Source organism: Geotrypetes seraphini, chromosome 13 (assembly GCF_902459505.1).
Source record: "Geotrypetes seraphini chromosome 13, aGeoSer1.1, whole genome shotgun sequence".
NCBI classification, from domain to species: Eukaryota; Metazoa; Chordata; class Amphibia; order Gymnophiona; family Dermophiidae; genus Geotrypetes; species Geotrypetes seraphini.
The window spans coordinates 73,465,987-73,487,321 of record NC_047096.1 but is presented as its reverse complement, the minus strand read 5'-3'; the positions used below and the strand labels follow the sequence as shown (position 1 = coordinate 73,487,321).

Below are 21,335 nucleotides of genomic sequence, written 5' to 3'. Positions count from 1 at the left end.
CGGGGTAACCCAGAGCCGCACCTACGTTTCGATTCCCTGGATCTGAAGGGGGTGTTTTTGTGGTCCGCCTTGCTAAAGGATTACAACAATGGGATTCGCTACCAGACCTTAAGGACTGCCAATGGCTCAGATTTTCACAATACCTTTCACGAATGTGAACGACAGATTTGCATACAATATGCATTAGGGATATCCCGAAAACCTGACCCCTTAGGCATGAATACCACTGAACTAAGCACTTTTGAGACCTGATGATGGCCCAGTGCAGACAGCACACATGCCTCACGGTTCTTAGTCACCGAAAGTCACGTCAGTACTAAGCCAGCCTCTAGGATTGAAAGCATATCGGCACCAAAAGTGTTCTAGAGCAGTATTTCTTTAGCCAGTCAGGCAGCTTTTCAGGATACATGAGATACCACTACTACTAATACTATTTATCGCTTCTAGAGCACTGAAAGGCATACTGTACATTTGACATTAAACAGACGGCCCCTGTTCAGAAGAGCTTACAATCTAACTTCGACAGACAGACATGACATATAGGGTTGGGAATGCAGAACCCAAGGTGAAAAGAGTTAGGCGTTGACAGCAGTCACGAAGAGGTGGGCTTTTAACTTGGAAACTTCCCTGGCTTCCCATCCTTTTCCGAATACAATTCAAACTCCTCTTACTGACCTACATATGCATTCACTCGGCTTCCCCCCCAACTCCTCCCTTAACCCTTTCAGGACCATAAGGATCGTAGGCCAATTTTTGTGGTTTTGACGACATTTTTATGGTAAAAAGGGCTTGCAGATGCCAAAAAATTGATTTTTTTTGGTGAAATATCATTATTTTTTTTTTTAAAAAATCACACTTCTGGCTTATGGACAGTGTGGCAAGTGAATCTTCTCGTCAATCTGGCAACGACGCTAATGAATGAATGTCGGAACCAGTTTGTTTACATAAAGGCAGTATCCTATGGAATCCGTACATATCAAATTTAGAACGGTAGACTATCCCAATCAAAATGTATAGGATTTTAAAGTTATGGGACAAATATGTCCCTTGGTCCTGAAAGGGTTAACTTCCCTTATGTTCTCCCTCCCTCCCCCCCTGCAAGCTACGTTCAGCTCCGTCTCAGAGCCTGCTGTGGGGATTCAGGCAGTTTGTTTCAAGCATACAGCACAGCAAGATAGAAGGGATGGAGCTAGAGTTGGCGGAGGAGGAGAATGGCATAGCTTCCGGGGAGGGGGAAGAGGGGGGGGAGAACATAAGGGAAGATAAGTGAGGAGTTGGGGGTGGGAAAGCTGAGTAAATGCATTTGCAGGTCAGTAGGAGGAGTTTGAATTGTATTCAGAAAAGGATGGGAAGCCAGTGAAGTGTCTTTAGGAGATGAGTAATGTGATTTGTATGCCTTGAAAGCAGCGTATGCAGATTTATCTCATGCATATTCATTGTGGATATCCTGAAAACCTGACTAGCTGTGTGCCCTGAGGACCGAGTTGAGAAGCAGAGAATAATACGGATAGATCTCAATATCTCTATCCCGTCCCTAAACCATTTCTATAAGCTCTGCCTTAACCATACAAGCTTCAAACTCATGATTTTCAAGTGTTCGAGGCTTGTGCAGACGAGGACAGACCTTGCAGGGAAGGGGCAGGGACAGAGACAGAACTTGACTGGATGAGATGGGGATAAAATCTGTCCCCGTGTCATTTATTGAGAAGCTCTATTATAGGTAAACATTACTACTACTACTGCTAATAATAATAATCATCAAGAATTTTCTATACCTTCTCAACCTTTAGCTCAGGACGGTTTACAGAAGAAGCCTTTTGGCACCTTGGGTTTGTTTTATAACAACTAAGGTCGTTAACAAATAAGTCAAAATCTACTGAAAGTACTTAGGGGGTCCATAAGAATAAAATGGGTTCTGTGGCAGATAACATGCGCTAATATTTAGAAAAAGGCCCCCTTAGTGAACAATCAAATTTTCAAGGGCTTCCCACATGCCCTGTTCTGTAATGAGCAGTGAATGAATTCCATAAACCTGGAGAGACTGAGTTAATTTATTTTGGGAGGAAACCAATCCAAACTGGTTGGCATGAATCAGCCTTTTAGACTTTAGATCAAATCTAACCTTCTTCGAAAACACAATTTAAGCTGGACAATTTCCATATAATCATTTAAAAACATAGTGTGCAATTTAAAACTCAGTACAAGTGACAACAGGAAGCCAATGTAAATGCTTGAAAAGTGGAGTCACTATCAGTAGAATCTCAGTTAACCGGTATTCAACTAACCGGCACTCTCAATCAACTGGCAAAAAAAAAATTGCCGGCAAAAAAAATTTGTCTCACACGCTCCTCAGACAACATCCAAAGTCATGCTCCCTCCCTCCAGCCTTCAAAGCATCAGCAGCAGCAGCATCTCCCTCCCTCCCTCTAGCCTCAAGCAGGCAGCCGGTCCTGACAACCCCCCTCCCTCCCTTACCTGAAGCAGCAGAGCCAGTCCTGACAACCCCCCTCCCTAAAGCAGCAGAGCCAGTAGTGCTTCCGCCCAGCCCCGGTACAGCCTTTCCTCTGCTGTGTCACTTCCGATGCGACAAAGAAAAGGCCCTGCCGGGGCTGGCCGGAAGCAGCCTGTTTATGATGCTTCCTCTGTTCACTGGCTGTTGCTACTGCTTTGGGTAAGTGAGGGAGGAAGGGATGTCAGGACCTCGGCTCGGCTGCTTTGGAGGAGGGAGGGAAGGATAATAATAATAACAACAACTTTATTCTTTTATATCACCATTACCAAAAGTTCTAGGCGGTTTACACTAAAAAGAGCTGGACAATAATACAATAAAAATACAGATATATTATAAAATAGGGGTTGTCAGTATCGACTCTACTGCTTTGGGTAAAAGGGGTGGGGTTGTCAGGACCGGCTGCTTGCTGCTTCAGAAGGCCAGAGGGAGGGAAGGGTGTTGTCAGACCTGGACCTACAAGTTATCTGGCATCCATTAATCCCCAAAGGTGCCAGATAACTAAAAGTCTACTGTAATCTTGGATGATGTGATCTGTAGAAGTTTCATTCTAGACAAAGTCTTACAGCAGCCTAGATAAGGAGACGTGCAATCATCCTGTTTTGAAGTGATAATTGCATGAACTGTGTTTTGTAAATCATCTAGGGGAAAAAAAGCCCCTAAATTTGTCACAGAAAGCATATAGTGTAAATACAAATTATACAATATTATACCTTATTACTACTACTGAAGGCACTGGTATTAGCAAAGCCATCAAGAAAGGTCCTGAAAAGAGGAAGACAGATTTATAAAAAAAGAAAAGAAAAAAAGCACACAACATTAGAGACATGAGTAAAGAGTGTCATCTTACATGGGAGCATGTCGACCCGCCAGGGGACAGAGTTGGTGATGAAGCCCCGTTTGGCTGCCGTGACCAGAATCCACGTGCCCAGGCGGTACCTGATTGTCAGCATGGCCACACCCTCATGGTCTGTGGCCCCGGACGCCAGGGATGTCTGGTTCCCATAGATCTCTACAGCAGCCTGCGCCAAAGGTGAGAGGTCGTTGTTTTCGTACACTTGAATCTTTATCAGCACCTCTGCAACAGGACAAAGTAGACAACACAGCTGTTACCAGCAGGAAAGGAGAACAAGTAAATGAAGACTGATAAAGACCAACTGTAGCACCCACGCTGCCCAACTGTTTCACTGACTTATTCTCCGCCACTCTGGGTAAATGGTATTGAGTTAATTCAAATTCCACTGCCTATTATTCAAAGCAGTACACGGCTCTTCCCCCTCCTACCTAAATGTAATGTAATGTAATTTATTTCTTCTATACCGCTACATCCGTTAGGTTCTAAGCGGTTTACAGAAAATATACATTAAGATTAGAAATAAGAAAGGTACTTGAAAAATTCCCTTACTGTCCCGAAGGCTCACAATCTAACTAAAGTACCTGGAGGGTAATAGAGAAGTGAAAAGTAGAGTTAGAGGAAAAATAAAAATAAAATAAACATTTTAACAAGACAGCATTGATCTAAATACTTTGGAAGGTAGAAGAGAGGAGAGAAAGGAATAGAAGCAGAAGGGGGAGCCGTTGAACAGTAGAATTCTGGAGAAATTTAAATGATAGAAAGGCAAAACAATAGATAAGATTAAAGATAAATCATAAGCTGGAAAGAAAAATAAAATAAAACTTTGTCTTCAATCCACAGTTAACCCTTTCAGGACCATAAGGATCGTAGGCCAATTTTTGTGGTTTTGACGACATTTTTATGGTAAAAAGGGCTTGCAGATGCCAAAAAATTGATTTTTTTGTGAAATATTATTTTTATTTAAAAAATCACACTTCTGGCTTATGGACAGTGTGGCAAGTGAATCTTCTCGTCAATCTGGCAACGACGCTAATGAATGAATGTCGGAACCAGTTTGTTTACATAAAGGCAGTATCATATGGAATCCGTACATATCAAATTTAGAACTGTAGACTATCCCAATCAAAATTTATAGGATTTTAAAGTTATGGGACAAATATGTCCCTTGGTCCTGAAAGGGTTAAACCAGATCTCCACCTCAAGACACAGAAGAACTCCGAACCCTTTTGCCTTCCCCCCACTCAAAGGCACACAGCGCAAGAAAATGTTTGACAACCTTCTGGCAACACAAGCAGCAAAACTCAACCATTCCATCTCCAACTTACTGACAACATCGGACAACTTCAAAACATTTCGTAAAGAAATCAAAACCCTGCTTTTCAAAAAATTCATCCAAATATCTTAAACCCTCTCCACCTACCTCCAACTAATTCACCTACCTCCAGACAATTCACCTACCTCCAGAGAATCCACCTACCGCCAGATAATTCTCCCCCAAATACCCCACCTAAACACATTTCAAGTAAACAGACCCCTAAAATAGATTGTAATCTTGCCTACTCTAACTGTATTCCATTTGCTAATTCACCCAGTTCGGCACAGTCAGTTTACTATCCAACCCATAAGGTCCCCTAGAATTCTATCCAGCTACCCCCCCTTAAAAAAAAAAAAAATGTATCTTCACTGGAAAATGTCCAGTCAAATCTTTTGTAATCCGCCTTGAACTTCAAGGTATAGGTGGAATAGAAATCCGTAATGTAACGTAATGTAATGTTAATACTTAGGATTTATATGCCAACTACCCCCTCCCCATGCCTCATATCTTTTACCCAGCTTCTCAGCCCTGTTCTTACAGCTGCTTTGTGGAGGTTAGCCCCTCCCCCCAGAAGCCATATGCAGCCATACAATTAATGCTATGGGTTAACCCTAGCAAGGGTCCTCAGCAAACTCAGAGATCCACACCTCAGGTTAACAAAGGAGTCTATGTTATCAGACACAGGACAGCTGTGGACCACAAATCCCAGAATGCAACAGGGGAACTTGCATACCACCCAGAACTCACCTAGGACTGCCATTGTTATTTAGTAGAGACCGGAGTGTGCACGTGATTTAACGTTCCCTTCCGCCTTTTCTAATGATGCCGCCGTGTACCTCCCAGTTTACCCCCTTCCCCACGCTAGAGGGAAAGACTGTGCGATTACAGACACTGGTCTATGTTACTGCCGACAGACATATTACATCCTCATGCCCAATCCCCACACATGGGCAGCTCTGCAGTGACCAAAAATAGAACCACCAGCAAGCTCCGGGTCAAAAAGGACAAATAGAGCCAGTCCGGATTTTACCCTTACTGCATCAACGGATTTACAGTATGATTCCACTGAAAGCTAGAGATGCAGCGGCGACTGCCAGGAACCCTAAGAACATGCACATGCCGACATGCGCAGACGCATAGGCACGGATAGCGTAGCTGGTTTTAAGAAAGGTTTGGACAAGTTCCTGGAGGAAAAGTCCATAGGCTGTTATTGAGAAAGACATGGGGGAAGCCACTGCTTGCCCTGGATCGATATCTTGGAATATTGCTACTCTTTGGGTTTTGGCCAGGTACTAGGGACCTGGATTGGCCACCGTGAGAACGGGCTACTGGGCATGATGGACCATTGGTCTGACCCAGTAAGGCTATTCTTATGTTCTCCAAGGGGGGGAGACAAAATAATTATTTGCATTACCCAACAGAGCTTCTTTCTGCTCTTTGGTACCCTGTCCCTCTTTATCTTCCTAGCTCCTTTCCTATAACCCTTCATTGTAACTCCTTTTCAATCTAACCCTGTAAACCGTGCCGAGCTCTACGCTTGTGGAGATGGCACGGTATACAAACCTAAGGTTTAGTTTAGTTTTAGTTTAGCAGGTAGTAACAGGGAAGATGACACTTAGGAGAATCATCTTATATACAGTGGGAGAGAATGCTTTAGAATGCTAGAGGAAGAACCATTAAAAAAAAGTGTCTTTACTTATATAGCCCGCATATCAACCATCTATGCGGATAACAACAATGCACACATAATTAAAACAAAATAATACATACATAATAAAACAGAACATAGCAGATTATTAAAATAACAGCATACAATAAACAACTTACACATGTGCCTTAAAATAAAAAGCCAAGCAATTAGAAGATTACAAAGTAACCAAATTTTGAAAAGGCAAGTCGAAAAAAATAGGCTTTCAAACTTTTCCGAAAAGCCAAAAAAAATCAGAGGTCAGACGGATAGAATCTGGAACCGAGTTCCGGTCCGACTACTTGGAACATACGTGATCGATTTGCAACTTTGATGACAGAATGAAGAGTGGGAACCGCCACGCAGGGATCTCTAGTGTCATCTCAGTCGCAGCAAAATAACCCCTCAGTATCAAGACATATTTGTCAAATAACAGAAACCTCTACAAACTATCTTATGGCACTAGCTTCCAAAACTCACCCACCCAAGGACCCGAACTAGGAAGTACAGTATATAAATACTGCAGTGAGCCCTAGATTATCAGTGCCACCTATTAGGAAACTTGGGTTACCAGAAGTCCAGATTTCCCCGGACAAAACCTCCTTTTAGAAGACATGTCAGGGTGTCTTGGCGGCTTTTCAAAACTCGGCACTTAGCCCCTAACCCAGCTCTGCCCCTATCCCCCGCAAATACCAAGGGAGAAGTGTAAGGCTATTACACTTACATAGAAACTCCATGTTACTTGAATATCCAGTTTTGGACGCATACACTGAATACAGATAAACCCTCACCTAATAAAAAAATAAATAACCACAAACTGAAAATAATAATATGCATATTCTGTAAAAATTACACCGAAACACCAAAAAGCCAAACACAACATGTGTTGCAATACCAGAGACACAAAAAGGTTCATTTTGCCTTATATTAATATATATAGTGGGCAAAATATAGAAACATGATGGCAGATAAAGGCCAAATGGCCCATCCAGACTGTCCATCGCAGCATCCACTATCTCCTCCTAGAGATTCCACATAGTCTTGTGTCCTCCACATTTACCAGGAAACTATTCCATTTGTTTACCACCTTTTCTGTAAAAAAAAAAAAAAAGTACCGGTATTTCCTTAGATTACACCTGAGCCTATCGCCTCTTAACATAAAGACAGCATGTGGCTGGCATGGTGGTGGTGGGGGCAACCAGGTCACAGAGGATCCCAAGTCTGCCTGAAATTCAAGAAGACACTGCTAGTAAGTTTTGGGGTCCTCTTCCAAATTTCTGCCCTAGCCCCCAGCCATATTTAACACTGGCTCTGGCAGATACATATATTAGAAAATAGGATTATTATTTTTTTCTACCTTTACTGTCTGGCCATTTTTTGTACTAACTGTGTTGGTTTCAGGCTTTGGTTTCTGACTTCTCGTAACTCTCTTTCCAGGGTCTCCTGTCTGTTGTGCCATTTTTCTTTCCGCCAGTCTTAACTTTCTCCCCACATCCATCTCTAACAGCAATCTCTTCCTTCCATCCATTTTTCTGCTATCCAGATTTCACTCCTCCTTACCAACCAGTCCTTAATCTTCCTCTTTTACCTATAAATAACTACAGCTTTCCATCTCTTTGTTTCAACCTCCACCCCACACTCCCATTCCCCATGTGTCTCACCTTCTCCAATCTCTCATTTGCTCCCTCTTTTCTTTCTTCCCAAATTCTCCTCTGCATACCATCTCCCCTTTGTGGTCATCGGTGTAATGAGTGTATCAGAAGGGAAATGGAACTAGATACACTGCTTTTCTGTGGTTATAATCAAAGCAGTTTACATATTATAATTCAGAGGTGTCAAAGTCCCTCCTCGAGGGCCGCAATCCAGTCAGGTTTTCAGGATTTCCCCAATGAATATGCATGAGATCTATTTGCATGCACTGCTTTCATTGTATGCTAATAGATCTCATGCATATTCGTTGAGGAAAACCTTTCTGAATTGTGGCCCTCAAGGAGGGACTTTGACACTCCTGCATTATATGCAGGTGCTACTTATTTTGTACCTGGGATAATGGAGTGTGAAGTCAGTGTTTCTCAACTCGGTCCTGGAGTACCCCCTTGCCAGTCATGTTTTCAGGATACAACTTCTTATGTTCTTATGAACCGGAACGTACGCAGGTAGGGCTGGTCTCAGTTAGGGCACTGGACTTTGACCTAGGGGCCGCTGCGGGAGCGGACTATTGGGCACGATGGACCACTGGTCTGACCCAGCAGGGACAATTCTTATGTTCTTATGAACCCAAATTTCTACAGGAGAAAAAGAACAATCGAAACGAAAGAAACTGTGGAAATCCAATGTTCTTGACGCTTCCTTTATTCAGTAAAATCCCTTAAAATACACTGCCTCCATTATATGCAAATTTCTTTCATGCATATTCATTGTGGACATCTTAAAAACCTGACTCCAGGACCGAGTTGAGAAACACTGTGTTAAGTGACTTGCCCAGAGTCACAAGAAGCTGCAGTGGGACTCGAATCCAGTTCCCCAGGTTTTCAGGCTGCTGCACTAACCACTAAGCTACTCCTCCACCTGTGGATATCCTATGCTGGATTTGGTGTCATAGAGTCCCATATGGCAACTCTGCTATGGCTCTCCTCACCAAATTCTGCTTCAGGAAGTAGCAGTGGCAGTAATAAAGTAAATAATTAGCATGGGTAGGTACCATATGGCTCCTCCTCCAAAAAAAAATGGATGGATTGAGACATCCAGGTTTTACTTTCACTGAAAGCAATGGAAGTAAAACCACGAATGTCTCAATCCATCCAGTGGCTTAGTAAGGGTAGGAAGCACCTAGGGTGGTGGTCTCCCCCTGCAACCCATGCACCCTCTTTTCTGCACCCCCACCCCACCCCCTACTCAATCTCCCCCCCCCCCTGCCCTCTTCCCCTTCCACTATCACTTAGTGTACCCCCTAGTCATAGAAGAGTTAAGAATCTAAATACATTCAGCTCTCACTACAGAAGAGGTGGACGTGCACAGCTCCAGGCTGGGGGATGCAAGTGCTCTCCACCCCCATTCCCGAGTCAGTTCTTTCGAGCCTGCAGCTTCCTCCTCAGCAGCCGCCACCACCATTACAGACAGAATTCCTGTTACCCTAGTAACGTCCTCATTCATCCTCCTTCTCGCCAGCTCCCACCCTCCTCACCCCTCCACACTAAAAATAAAAAAGGAAACTATACAGGAGAGCTAACAAGGCAAGCCAAAGACAGAGAGAAGTCCAGAAACCTGAAGAGAAAAAAATTAAACATATATATATAATTGGAAATAAAAATAAATAATTTATTATTGTTTTGCCTTATACAAAACGAATCACAGGCTAACACATAATAAATTTCAACATACAAACAGCAATATAAATCAAATAGTAGAATACAAAGCATAAAAAATTGTCATATAGAGTAAGACCCAAAATCAAAGCAGACAGTAAAATTGACATTAGTCATCACCGTACCTTTATACCAGTGTATCTCAAACTGCGTCCTCCTGAGATTTCAGGTGTGCCACGGTAAACTGGGAAGGCGAAGAGGCAACGCCACCAGCTGACTGCCTAAAGGAGATGCCTCGTGGTGAGAGGCACGCCCCGAAGGAAATCAGTGGGCGCCAGCCCCTATCCTTCTCTCTGGCCCTCTTCCCGTCTGGCACCCCCCAGTGGCGAATCAGGGCCTGCCTGAAGGGACTTCACACACACACGCGGACATCGACACGATGAGGTCACGCATGCGCGTGATGTCATCGCGGCAATATCCGCGCACTTCCAGGTGCCTCGAGCCACGGCCACTACCTTTAGTTTGCGGGACACTGCCTTTATACAATAAGTCAAGAAGCAAATTTTCTCCGAGACACTAACAGTAAAACCTCCACCCCTCTTTATCCCATGACACTGACAACCCCATGCGTACTCAGCTGGACAACACTCGTTCATAATCAGTCACTCCTAAGACATCCAAACCGTACTCCTCAGTCATTTCACTTATCACAACCGCCTTTGCCTTAACAGAACGTGCATTAATTAAACCCTCATACAACATTTCCTCATCCACCCCCCCCCTCCAAGGTCACGGATACCAAATTACACACATATACACCTCGGCAATGTTATTTGGTTTGAAAACACACACACACACACACACCACCCCCCAGCAATGTTATTTTGTCTGAACGCTATTATTTCTTCCTATTTTCTGATAGTTACAGACTACAGAGATGATTCTACCATTCCTGAAAGTTAAGGAACAGTTTCTAATGAGAATGAAGAAAAGACTGAAAAAGAGATGGGAAAATCAGATGATGAGAGGCACAGAAAACATATGGAGGACAAAGTTTTGGCTTTGTTTGTTTTTAATTCACTTTCTGATGAGAGGACCAAACTGAAAATCTGAAAGACCTGGGCTTCCACAATCACACTGGGCCTTCCTGACAACGAAGCCCAGCCACAAAGCCCCTGCTTTCCTCCCTTCGGTGCTGCAGGTGTTTTCCCTCAAGGAGGCATTTAGGAAAGTAAGCTTATGTCTGGTTTCTGTCCCCTCCACCAGCCGCGTGGCAACTTAACCCTTTCTAAGTCAAAACCCTTTTTTTGAGCACCAGCTAGAGATGCTAACCGGTTCCAGATTTGCTCAACAGGGTTAATCCAGTAAGGTGTTTACCCTGCTGCATGCTGGGACTTGTAGTTCTGATTTCTCACTGCATTCTCTAAGCATAAGCCTAAGACTGCATGCTTGTCGTGGGGTAAACCCAGGTCTGGATCAACCTGTTAGGCAAATTTAGGCAACCTTGGCATGGCAAAAGCACCAGGAAGAAAGTTATCAAGCCTGCATCCTGGGGCATAAAATGTCTACAGCCTCTCTTTGGAAAGAAAGGAAGGTTGCATCTTTGTACTACCTTACCTCATCTTAGGCTTGCAACGTGCTATCTTCCAATATACAAGATTTAAATCTGCCAGACAGGCCTGTGTCCCGTATATGGACATTCAGTTAAGGACGGGCTGGGGGAGGGCTTGGATGGCTGGGATGTTTGAGATGGGCTGGAGTGAGCTTTGATGGAGACTCCAGTAGATGGAACCTAAGCATTCTACCAGGCAGGGCTCTGGGTTTCAGGCCCAGAAATATCTAAGAAAAAGGACCATTTAAACTAAACTATTAATTTATGGAGCATGTACTGGATGGACCATGCGGGTCTTTATCCGCCATCATTTACTATGTTACTACGTTTTTCTTTTGCCACGACACCAGGTCAGACCAAGCTATCCCATGAAGATTAAAAGAGTCTGTCTAACCCAGTGGTCTCAAACTCAAACCCTTAGTGGGGCCACATTTTGGATTTGTAGGGCCGCAGAAAAAATAGTTAATGTCTTATTAAAGAAATGACAACTTTGCATGAGGTAAAACTCTTTATAGTTTAACAGTTAAAGGAAAGATTTATAAACTATAAAGAGTTTTACCTTATGCAAAATTGTCATTAACTATTTTTTCTGCAGCTCTCACATTTAAAGTTTAATATCTTTCCTTTCTCAAAACTGACACATTTCAATCACTATATTGAAAATAAAATCATTTCCCCTACCTTTGTTGGCTGGTGACTTTATTTTTCTGTGCATTTAACTATGTTTCCAGGGCCTTCTTGTCCTTTGACTGGTTTTCTCTCCATCTTCACTTTCTGCCTTGCATCCATCTTTGGCATTACCGTAACTTAATATTCAATTTTTCTGCTTTCTTTTCAAAATCTACGTTTCCATGTCTTACCTTCCCTTCTTTCTCTCTCTTCTTCCATCCCTATTTCCATGGTCTGACAACTCTTTCTTTCCTTTCTCTCCCTCCCTCCTTCCTTCCTTTCCCTTGGTCTGGCATTTGTCTCCTTCCCTCCCCCAACTTTTTATTTCTTTCACCCTGCCCCCTTCTTTCTCTCTCTCTCTCCATGCCCCCTTCTTTCTATATGTCTGTCTTTCTCTCTCTCTCTCCATGTCCCCTTTCTTTCTTTTTTTCTTTCTCCATGCCCGCCCTTTCTTTCTGTCTTTCTCTCTCCATGCCCTTTTCTATCTGTGTCCCATCTCCCTTCTTTCTTTCTGTCTCCCTGTCCCCCCTTCTTTCTTTATTTCTTCCTGCCCTCCCCCAAGTCACCACCATTAGGGAACAGGCCGCCACTGCCGCAATCGGGGGAACAGACCAGCGCCGAGGTCATAGCTCTCCTTGCTTATCTTCCCCAGTGCGGGGCCGACCAATTCTCGCCACCCGATGTCAATTCTAACGTCGGGGAGGAAGTTCCGGGCCAGCCAATCGCTGCCTGGATGGCCTGGAACTTCCTCTCTGACGTTAGAATTGACGTCGGGTGGTGAGAATTGGTCGGCTCCGAGCTGGGGAAGATAAGCAGGGAGAGCTAAGACCTCGGCGCTGGCCTGTTCCCCGATTGCGGTGGCTTGGGGGAGGGCAGTGAGAAGGGAAGGGAAGCAGATTTGGGACCCCTGCTTTAGGCAAGCCGCAAACCATTTGCCGACATTCCCTCCAGAGAGACTTCTGCAAGTCCAATTACAGCAGTCGCGGTCTGTACGCGATTGTCCTCTCCTCAGTCGGAAAACTTGTGGAGAGGACAGATTGCGGGCCACAAAATAGTCCCTGGGGGGCTGCATGTGGCCCATGGACCGCGTGTTTGAGACCACTGGTCTAACCCCAGCACACAAGAAAGGGACCCAATTGCTGTGGTTTTACTGGAGTATACACCACCTCCTCCTCCTAATACTGACCTTTCCCAAGTTCTCTCTTCACTCTGCTGAACTCCCCAACCCCCTACTTTTCATATTTGTCTGTTAAATGGATTGTAAGCTCTTCCGAGCAGGAACAGTGTCTTGAATGTTCTAATGTACTGCACTGCGTATCTCCAGCAGTGCTATAAAAATGATACGTAGTAGTAGTGAACCAACATTATCTCACTGTGGTGTTCAGCTACAAGATCTATGGAAGATACTGTTCTGTGAGCAAGGAGAAGGTGCCTGGCCCATCTCAAAATGTCCCTTGTTTATCAAATGTACATAGTCATCAAATGCACAGTGCCCGACTACACTATCACTTTCTCGATCTTTAGGCTGGGCGTCGGGAGCATTAATTTTATTAGAGGTGGGAGAGAATGAAGAAAACAAAGCCATACACATACAGTCTGCCTTCATGTGCAAGACCAAGTTAGAAACACAGCAGTAACTATGCAGTTCCAATCTGTCATAAAGGGAAGCAGAAACCAGGCAAGAAACTGCTGGAAATCTGGGTTACCATGTGGCAAAATTAGAAGAACTATATTTATCGGCCCTGAGCCACTCGGAATAAAAGATGATAAAACAGATTTCTTTCATAGTCTGTTCAGAAATATTGAAATGCATGTTAAAGAAGAGACACAGGGCCTATTCAAATAACACACACATCCAGGGTCCATTGCTCAAAGATTCACGGCAGAGGGAAACCCTACCATGAACTCTGGTGCTGCTGCACGCTCAAAATCATGAGCTTGCAAACTCGGGCCGGGCTAAAATTACAGCAAATCTGCAGCTCAACATGCAAAATGTCAACGTTTTGGTCAGTGATCGGCTAAGGCACCGACAGATAAATCGACATTAGGAGGGATAAAAACATGCCACAGCAATAATTCCCCAACCCAACCCCCCTTACCCCCAATCTAAATAAAAAATAAATCAAGCAGCCAAAGGGTTCTCTCCTCCCACTCCAGCTAGGCCCGGCCCAGAGTCCTCAACCCCCAGCCCACCCCAGAAACAGGCACCTAAACAGCAAATCACATGTAAAAAAAAAATAAAATCCAAATGTATGCATCACCTAAAAGCATTAGTTTCAAAACCCATAATTACCTGAAACAGCGCTTTTATGTAGTGAATAAATTTGGATTTTTTTTTAACATCGATCTGCTGTTTTGTTGCCTATCTTGGACCTTGTGGATTGGCTCTGCCACAGAAACAGGCCTGGTGGTCTAGTGGAGACCCCCCCTCCCTTGGCATAGTAAGGAGGGGCAGGGAGCAGAGTACTCCAGGTGCTGCCTTGGTGGGAATGCAAGCATCTCTCATCTTTCCCCCATACTTCTTCAAACCTTCACTGCAGCATCTCTTACCCACTGCTCGCACCAGCCTCATCCATCCCTCTGACATCACTTCTCATTCACAGGGACCAGGAAATAATATTAAGAACATAAGAATAGCCTTACTGGGTCAGACCAATGGTCCATTAAGCCCAGTAGCTTGAAATTCCGGAACCCCAATGACAGCAACATTCCAGAGTTGAGATTGTGATGTCATAATGCCTCATTCCACAGTGCTTCAGAGCCAACCTCATCAGTGATGTCACAGTGGCTTAATTGTCCTATACTTGGTTCACGTAAGAACATAAGAATAGCCTTACTGGGTCAGACCAATCAAGCCCAGTACTACGCTGACGATATCCTGATCCTCCTCGAGACCGACGCAAACCTCACCAATCTCGCAGCAAACATCTCTTCATGCATAACCAAACTTCAATCCTGGGCTCTTGCTGTACAAATGAAACTGAATGAGTCCAAAACCAAACTACTTTGGCTTGGCCCTAAACTTGATCATTTACCCACTTCCATCCCACTGCCCACAGGCTCCTCTCTACAACTAGAGTTCTCTAGCAAAGTTCTGGGCATCACCATAGATTCCTCGCTATCCTTCAACGACCACCTCAACTCCCTGATAAAAACATGCTTTCACAGCCTTCACATGCTGAGGAAAGTGAGGTCCTGCTTCCACCAAAAACACTTTGCCGTGCTCGTACAGTCCATCATCCTCTCCAGATTGGACTATTGCAATTCCATTTACCTTAGCTTAACAAAGAAAAGCCTCCACAGACTCCAACTAATCCAGAACACCGCGGCCAAACTTATCTTCTCCAAAAGCAAATTTGACCATGTCTCTCCGCTCCTGTCCAAGCTGCACTGGCTTCCTGTCATCTCCAGGGTCCATTTTAAATGTGCCTGCTTAACCTTCAAGATGCTCCACGGCATCCTTCCACCTCTTATTCCTCTATCCTGGAATTCTTCAAATCCATTCTCCACCAGATCCACGCAAAAATTAAAACTATCCTTCCCCTCCTCAAAGGGTATCCCCCTCGTCGGTAAACTCGGGTCCTCCCTCCACTTCAGAATCGCTCAGCTCTGGAATAGTCTCCCTTCCCCTCTCCGCAACTTGAGCCCCCTTCTACCATTCCGTAAGCTTCTGAAGTCTTGGCTCTTCTCCAAAACGTAACCCGTCCCCTCCCTATTATTATCACACCTAACCTCTCTCTTACTTACTTCTATAAATCCACTGGAGTTCCATTGCTTCCCTAACCATGTAAACCGTGTCGAGCTCCACCTGTGGAGATGATGCGGTATATAAACCCAAGATTTAGTTTAGTTTAGATGCTGTTTGCTGCTGGCAAAAATCTGAAAAGGTACAGTGGAAGCTACCACTGGGGGCACACAGCACAGCGATGTTGGGGAGGAAGCGTGGGGGAGTGCAAGGTGCAGTTATGCACCTCCACCTTGGACCCAAACATCCCTCGTTACGCCACTACACCCGCCATATCTTTTCGTAGGAAGCAGGAGCGATGCTTACACTATGAACTTCAAAATGAGTGTGCCTAAGTAACAAATAAGGGACTTTTGAAGATGACGGCACCCAGAGGTAGGAGTGAGTAGGCATGAAAAAGTAAGGGGGAGTAGGTCAGGTCTCCACTAGTGCTGCTCGATTCAGGGAAAATTTTTTTGATTCTTTTTCAATTTGATTTACTTTGCCGGGATTCTCTCTACAAACCTTTAAATATATCGCAATCTGTCCCATCTTAGTAACAGAGTACATTATGGTAGGAAAGAGTATTTGGCCCATCCAGTCTGCTCAAGTATCCTGTCCACACTGCTAAGGAAACATTCTAGCTGCCAGCTATAGAACATAAACAACCTAGTATGGCAACAGCTATTGATCTTTTTCCTGGAATTGTCAACAAATAGCCAACAGTATAACCAATTCCAAGCTGTTTGAAAATTTCTTACAATGTACACCATTTAAATCTTATCTTCTATTATAACACTGCTAATGCCACAGACCTCAGAAATGCCCCTCCTCCGTCCCACAAAGGTTACGTCTCAAAATGGGGAGACTCATGTGCAAGCTCCTCATTGGTCAGGGCTTTATTATAAAAGATTTTACTCAATTGTTTAAGATTTTTTAAACATTCTTAATCTGGCTTAACACACTTTGAAAAGCCATCCGTTGCTGCATTTATAGAGTGGATCCCTGACGAAGCGGCAGCGAAACATGTCGGGTCCACCCGCTTAGTACCGAAAGCACCTTTTGAAGATAATTATAATTCTTCATTAGTTGATTAAGAATGTTTAAAAAATCTTGAACAATTGAGTAAAAACTATTATAATAAAGCCCTGACCAATGAGGAGCTTGCACATGAGTCTCCCCCTTTTGAGACGTAACCTTTCTGGGATGGAGGAGGGGTGTTTCTGGGGTCTGTGGCATTAGCAGTGTTATAATAGAAGATAAAATTTAAATGGTGTACATCGTAAGAAATTTTCATACAGCTTGGAATTGGTTATACTGTTGGCTACAGAACATAGCCATCTGTACGATGTCTCCTTGTCTAGGATCCTTTTCTTTTGGCTGTTATGTGGTATATAAAGTTTTTAATAAACATAATAATAACAAACATATTTTTAGTCTTTCTTCTTTGTATTCTACCATTCTGGTAAGACTATATACACATTCCCCCAGCTCATGCCTTTGCCATATCTAACCAGATGACTCTACAGAAAACTAAATAGCCAACAATACCAACATAATTGCCTGAATGTCTGGACTCCCCAGTCCCCCATGTACGAGACTGACATACAGTCCTGGCTGAGATAGTTTTGACAAAATGTGCCTTAAAATCCTGGCCATTTGTGTCAGAGAGAGTCAACTCGAATAGCAAGGGTACAGTGGTTTACCCAAAGATGAGGTCATGATCGAAATGTAAAGGAAGATGAACAGGAAAATAAGCCCTCGTACGATTTCAGAAAAAGGGTTTCTGCCCACTCCGCAGGACCCCAGAAACTCATTTTAAGAGCACCAATAAGGTTTGCTAATTAGATAAGAGACAGCAAACAGCGTTCAGGAGTCTTAATATGTGCCGACAGGATATTGATGGGGGACATAATTTCAGCTTCTAAATTTAAATCCTCCAGTCATGCCACTGGGGCTTGTGCACATCTGTGAAGCTGAAAGCTATGCTGTCGGTAGTTTCACTACCAGCAGGGCCTCTCAAGGTGGTTTCTGCAGAGATGTTGGACTAACGATGTACCACCCATCTGGGCAACAGTAGAAGGGCAGGGTTGGGGACGGAGGCGTCACTGAATTTATACTGCACAGAAGAAAGGCCCGGCAATCTACTTCCGTATTCTGCCACGAAAACCTGATATCATTATCAAGTCGCTAGGACTCGAACACGAGTTGATGGCACCTAACAAATTTAAATCAAATCCGTTTAAAGACCATTCTGGAAAGTTCCTTTATGCCAGGATCTGCTCGCCGTCCTCAAATCCAACTGACCAGGCCAATTTCCTGGTCAAAACTCAAATGCCGTCGCTGGGCATATTTCAGGCGGTAGCGGCTAGCGCACACGGCAATTTAGCGTGCGCTGTTCCGTGCGTTAAGACCCCAACGCATCTTTGTAAAGGGAGCCCTAAATCTGGGTCAGAATTCAGGTGTCGGGTCAAAAGCGCGCCGGGACAAAGGCGCGCCCAGACAATTGAGCGCAGCGCGGAGGCACGCGCCGCTCAAAATTACTGTTTTTAGGGCTCTGACTGGGGGGGAGGCGTGGGGGGGAACCCCCCCACTTTACTTAATAGACATCGCGCCGCATTGTGGGGGCGTTGTGGGGGGTTGTAACCCTCCACATTTTACTGAAAACTTAACTTTTTCCCTGTTTTTAGGGAAAAAGTTAAGTTTACAGTAAAATGTGGAGGGTTACAACCCCCCCAAACCCCACATAACGCCGGCGCGATGTCTATTAAGTAAAGTGGGGGGGTTCCCCAACAAAAAACCCCGTCGGAGCCCCTAAAAACTGTAATTTTGAGCGGCGCGCGCCTCCGTCTTGTGCTCAGTTGTCGGCGCGCGCCTTTGTCTTTCGCGCCGTTGTCTATGAACCCAAATTCAAGCTCACTTGGGACAGGGCCTGTGGTAAAAGGTAGGCAGAAGCATGTGGTTCATGGGGGTCCTTAACTCCCTACAACTGTTATTAATTCTAACCATGGCTGAGCCTCTGCTTTACGCTGTAAGTGCTTTGCCTGTATGTCCTTCCACTGTCCGTCTCCTCAGAATCAGGAAAGCATGACATCTCCATAACTGCACTTCAGCGTGTCAGACCATCTGGCGTGGCAAGGACTCTCTGACACCGCTTCCTCATCCAGTGCATATCTCCAGGGTGTGCTACCTCCAACTAAACACCGCAGGAATGTGCCAGTACCTCACGCATTCAATCTGCTCTAAATTGCAAAGCTCCATCTGGGACCCAGACTCTCAAGAGTCCCTGAATCCTCAACTTCCCTTAGGGTCTGTGTGCCAAACACATGGACAATTCACAGCCAAGAGATCGTCAGGAGCCAGCCCGTCAAATATTAATGGATAAGTGAAGGGGGGAGGGGAAAAGACCCAGGGAACTAGAGAAGGGAGGCAGAAAACCAGAGATAGAAGAGAAAAGAGAAACCACACAGTGAAAACAACAATGAATTTGCCAAAAGGAATAATTGATAAGAGTGCAAAGAAATACATGTATATTGTCTCCCAACACCAGCTTCCTGTGAATGCAACATTCTGAAAGCTACAGTCTATAGGTTTTAAAAACTTTTGAAATGTCTTCTTCAGATGATAAAGCAAAAAAACAAAACAAACAAAAGAACACCAAAACAACCAACAGACAGAGAGGCTGTTGGAAGAGGCCTCCATAAAGAGGCAGGAAAATCCACAAGTCTGTCCCATGACAAAGTCTGATTTGAGGGAAAAAAAATTTTTTTTAAAGCACGGACAGTAGCATAGCGAGGGTGGGAGGAACATGGGTGGTGGCACCCCTCCCTCGCTCTCTTATCCACCTCCCCTCCCACATGCACTCTCCTTCCCTTCCCCCATACCTGTTTAGTTCCCTGGCACTAGCAGCATCTCTAACTTGCTGCCTGCGCCAATGCTCCCTCTGACATCATGTCCTAGTCTGACATCACGTCCTAGTCGTGGAACCCGGAAGTAATGTCAGAGGGGAACGCCGAGGCCAGCGCAAGCAGCAGGTTGGAGCTGCTGCTTGCACCGACAAGAGCTAGAGGTACAGTGGCGGGGAACTGAAGGCGTGCACTCGGCGAGAAAGGAGAGTGAAGGAGATGGGGCGGGGCGGAGAGAAGGGGAGGTGACAACGCCCCCACCAATACAGCACCCGGGGCAATCCACCCCTCCTTACTATTCCACTGAGTACGGATCATGTGATTAGAAATGGCTACTTGCTATAACAGTTGTGCAGAGCTGTATCATTATCTCCCAGGAAGCAAAAACGCCTTCCTCCCTCTCACCTGACTATCACACGTGGGATCCCTACGAGGGTCAAGATAAGGAAATTGGATCATTAGGGCATAGACAGGGGGTGGGTAAGCTGAGTGGGCAGACTTGATGGGCTGTAGCCCTTTTCTACCGTCATCTTCTATGTTTCTATGATGGGTCATTTGGCCTTTATCTGCCATCATGTTTCTATGTTTCTATAATCAGAAAGTTCTATGACATCACAATGCAGGTGTAAAGAGCCTTAGCCTATAGGAAGAGGAGATGCAAATGTTAAGAGCCTTAGCCAATAGGGAGAGGAGGAGAGAGTGGCTGCTGCAGACACCAGAAAGTATTTCTTCACAGAGAGAGTGGTTGATCATTGGAACAAGCTTCCAGTGCAGGTGATTGAGGCAGACAGCGTGCCAGACTTTAAGAATAAATGGGATACCCATGTGGGATCCCTACGAGGGTCAAGATAAGGAAATTGGGTCATTAGGGCATAGACAGGGGGTGGGTAAGCAGAGTGGGCAGACTTGATGGGCTGTAGCCCTTTTCTGCCGTCATCTTCTATGTTTCTATAATTGTCCCCGATTTAACACTTGCCCACGGTGGCAAAGCTAGACAGCCAGTTCTGGATGGGCCTGAGCCCAAGGTGGGTGGGCACAAGATTTTCTCTGCCATACTCTACGCCCACCTCAAAATATAAATACTTTAGCTAATGAAGATCCACAAGCTCTGTCAGCTGGAGATTTTCTCTGAAGGTGGCCAGAAATCCCCTTTACCAAGCTTGGTAGGCAGCATCAATATTCCTAAACCACCGATGCCAGCAACCCATGCACGCTTAGTTGTTAGTGATTCAAGGATGCGCTTGCCAACTACAGAGCTTAGTAGAAGGAAGTTCTAGACATCTTTGGAGGTGGTTCTCAGCTGGGGATGCAGGGGGGATCCCTACCAGCTTTACAGGAAGGGTCAAACCAATGTTATACATGTTAGGGTCCAGGTCAGAAAATAAAAGAGGCCCTCCCTCCCCAATCCCCCCTCCCTCCCTGCTTCTCCTCCAATTTCCCCACCTGCCATTACTATCAAACTGACAGACCCTCACCAAATACACACAAATTAGAAATACAAATATTTAGACAAAAAACGAACTGGGAACTCCAAAAAGTTAAACTTAGCAGACACTGCAACACAAGAAATAAAAACAGAAATGCATTTCCTTTTCAACTGAACAAAATACAGACATTTGCTATGCACATTTCCCAAAGCTAATATTCCATTTAAAGCATTCAAAATAAAATGCTTTTTTCTACCTTTGTTTAGATAATTTCCTAAAATAAAAATCCATAAGCCATTATTAAGATGGTTTGGGGAAATCCATGG

General features: G+C 44.6%; 1 protein-coding gene across 4 annotated transcripts in view; it reads right to left on the bottom strand.

Annotated features, from left to right (window-relative positions):
• The window catches only part of FAM171A2 (family with sequence similarity 171 member A2), an 87,723-nt gene that overhangs the window by 50,425 nt on the left and 15,963 nt on the right, over nt 1-21,335 (bottom strand). For all 4 annotated transcript variants that reach the window (XR_004536744.1, XM_033917784.1, XM_033917783.1 and 1 more), the window contains exon 2: nt 3,360-3,587. Coding sequence is in view for 3 of the 4 variants with exons in the window: in XM_033917784.1 (XP_033773675.1) it covers nt 3,360-3,587 (228 nt within the window). In the remaining variant the exon portion in view is untranslated. The remainder of the gene's footprint in view (nt 1-3,359; nt 3,588-21,335) is intronic.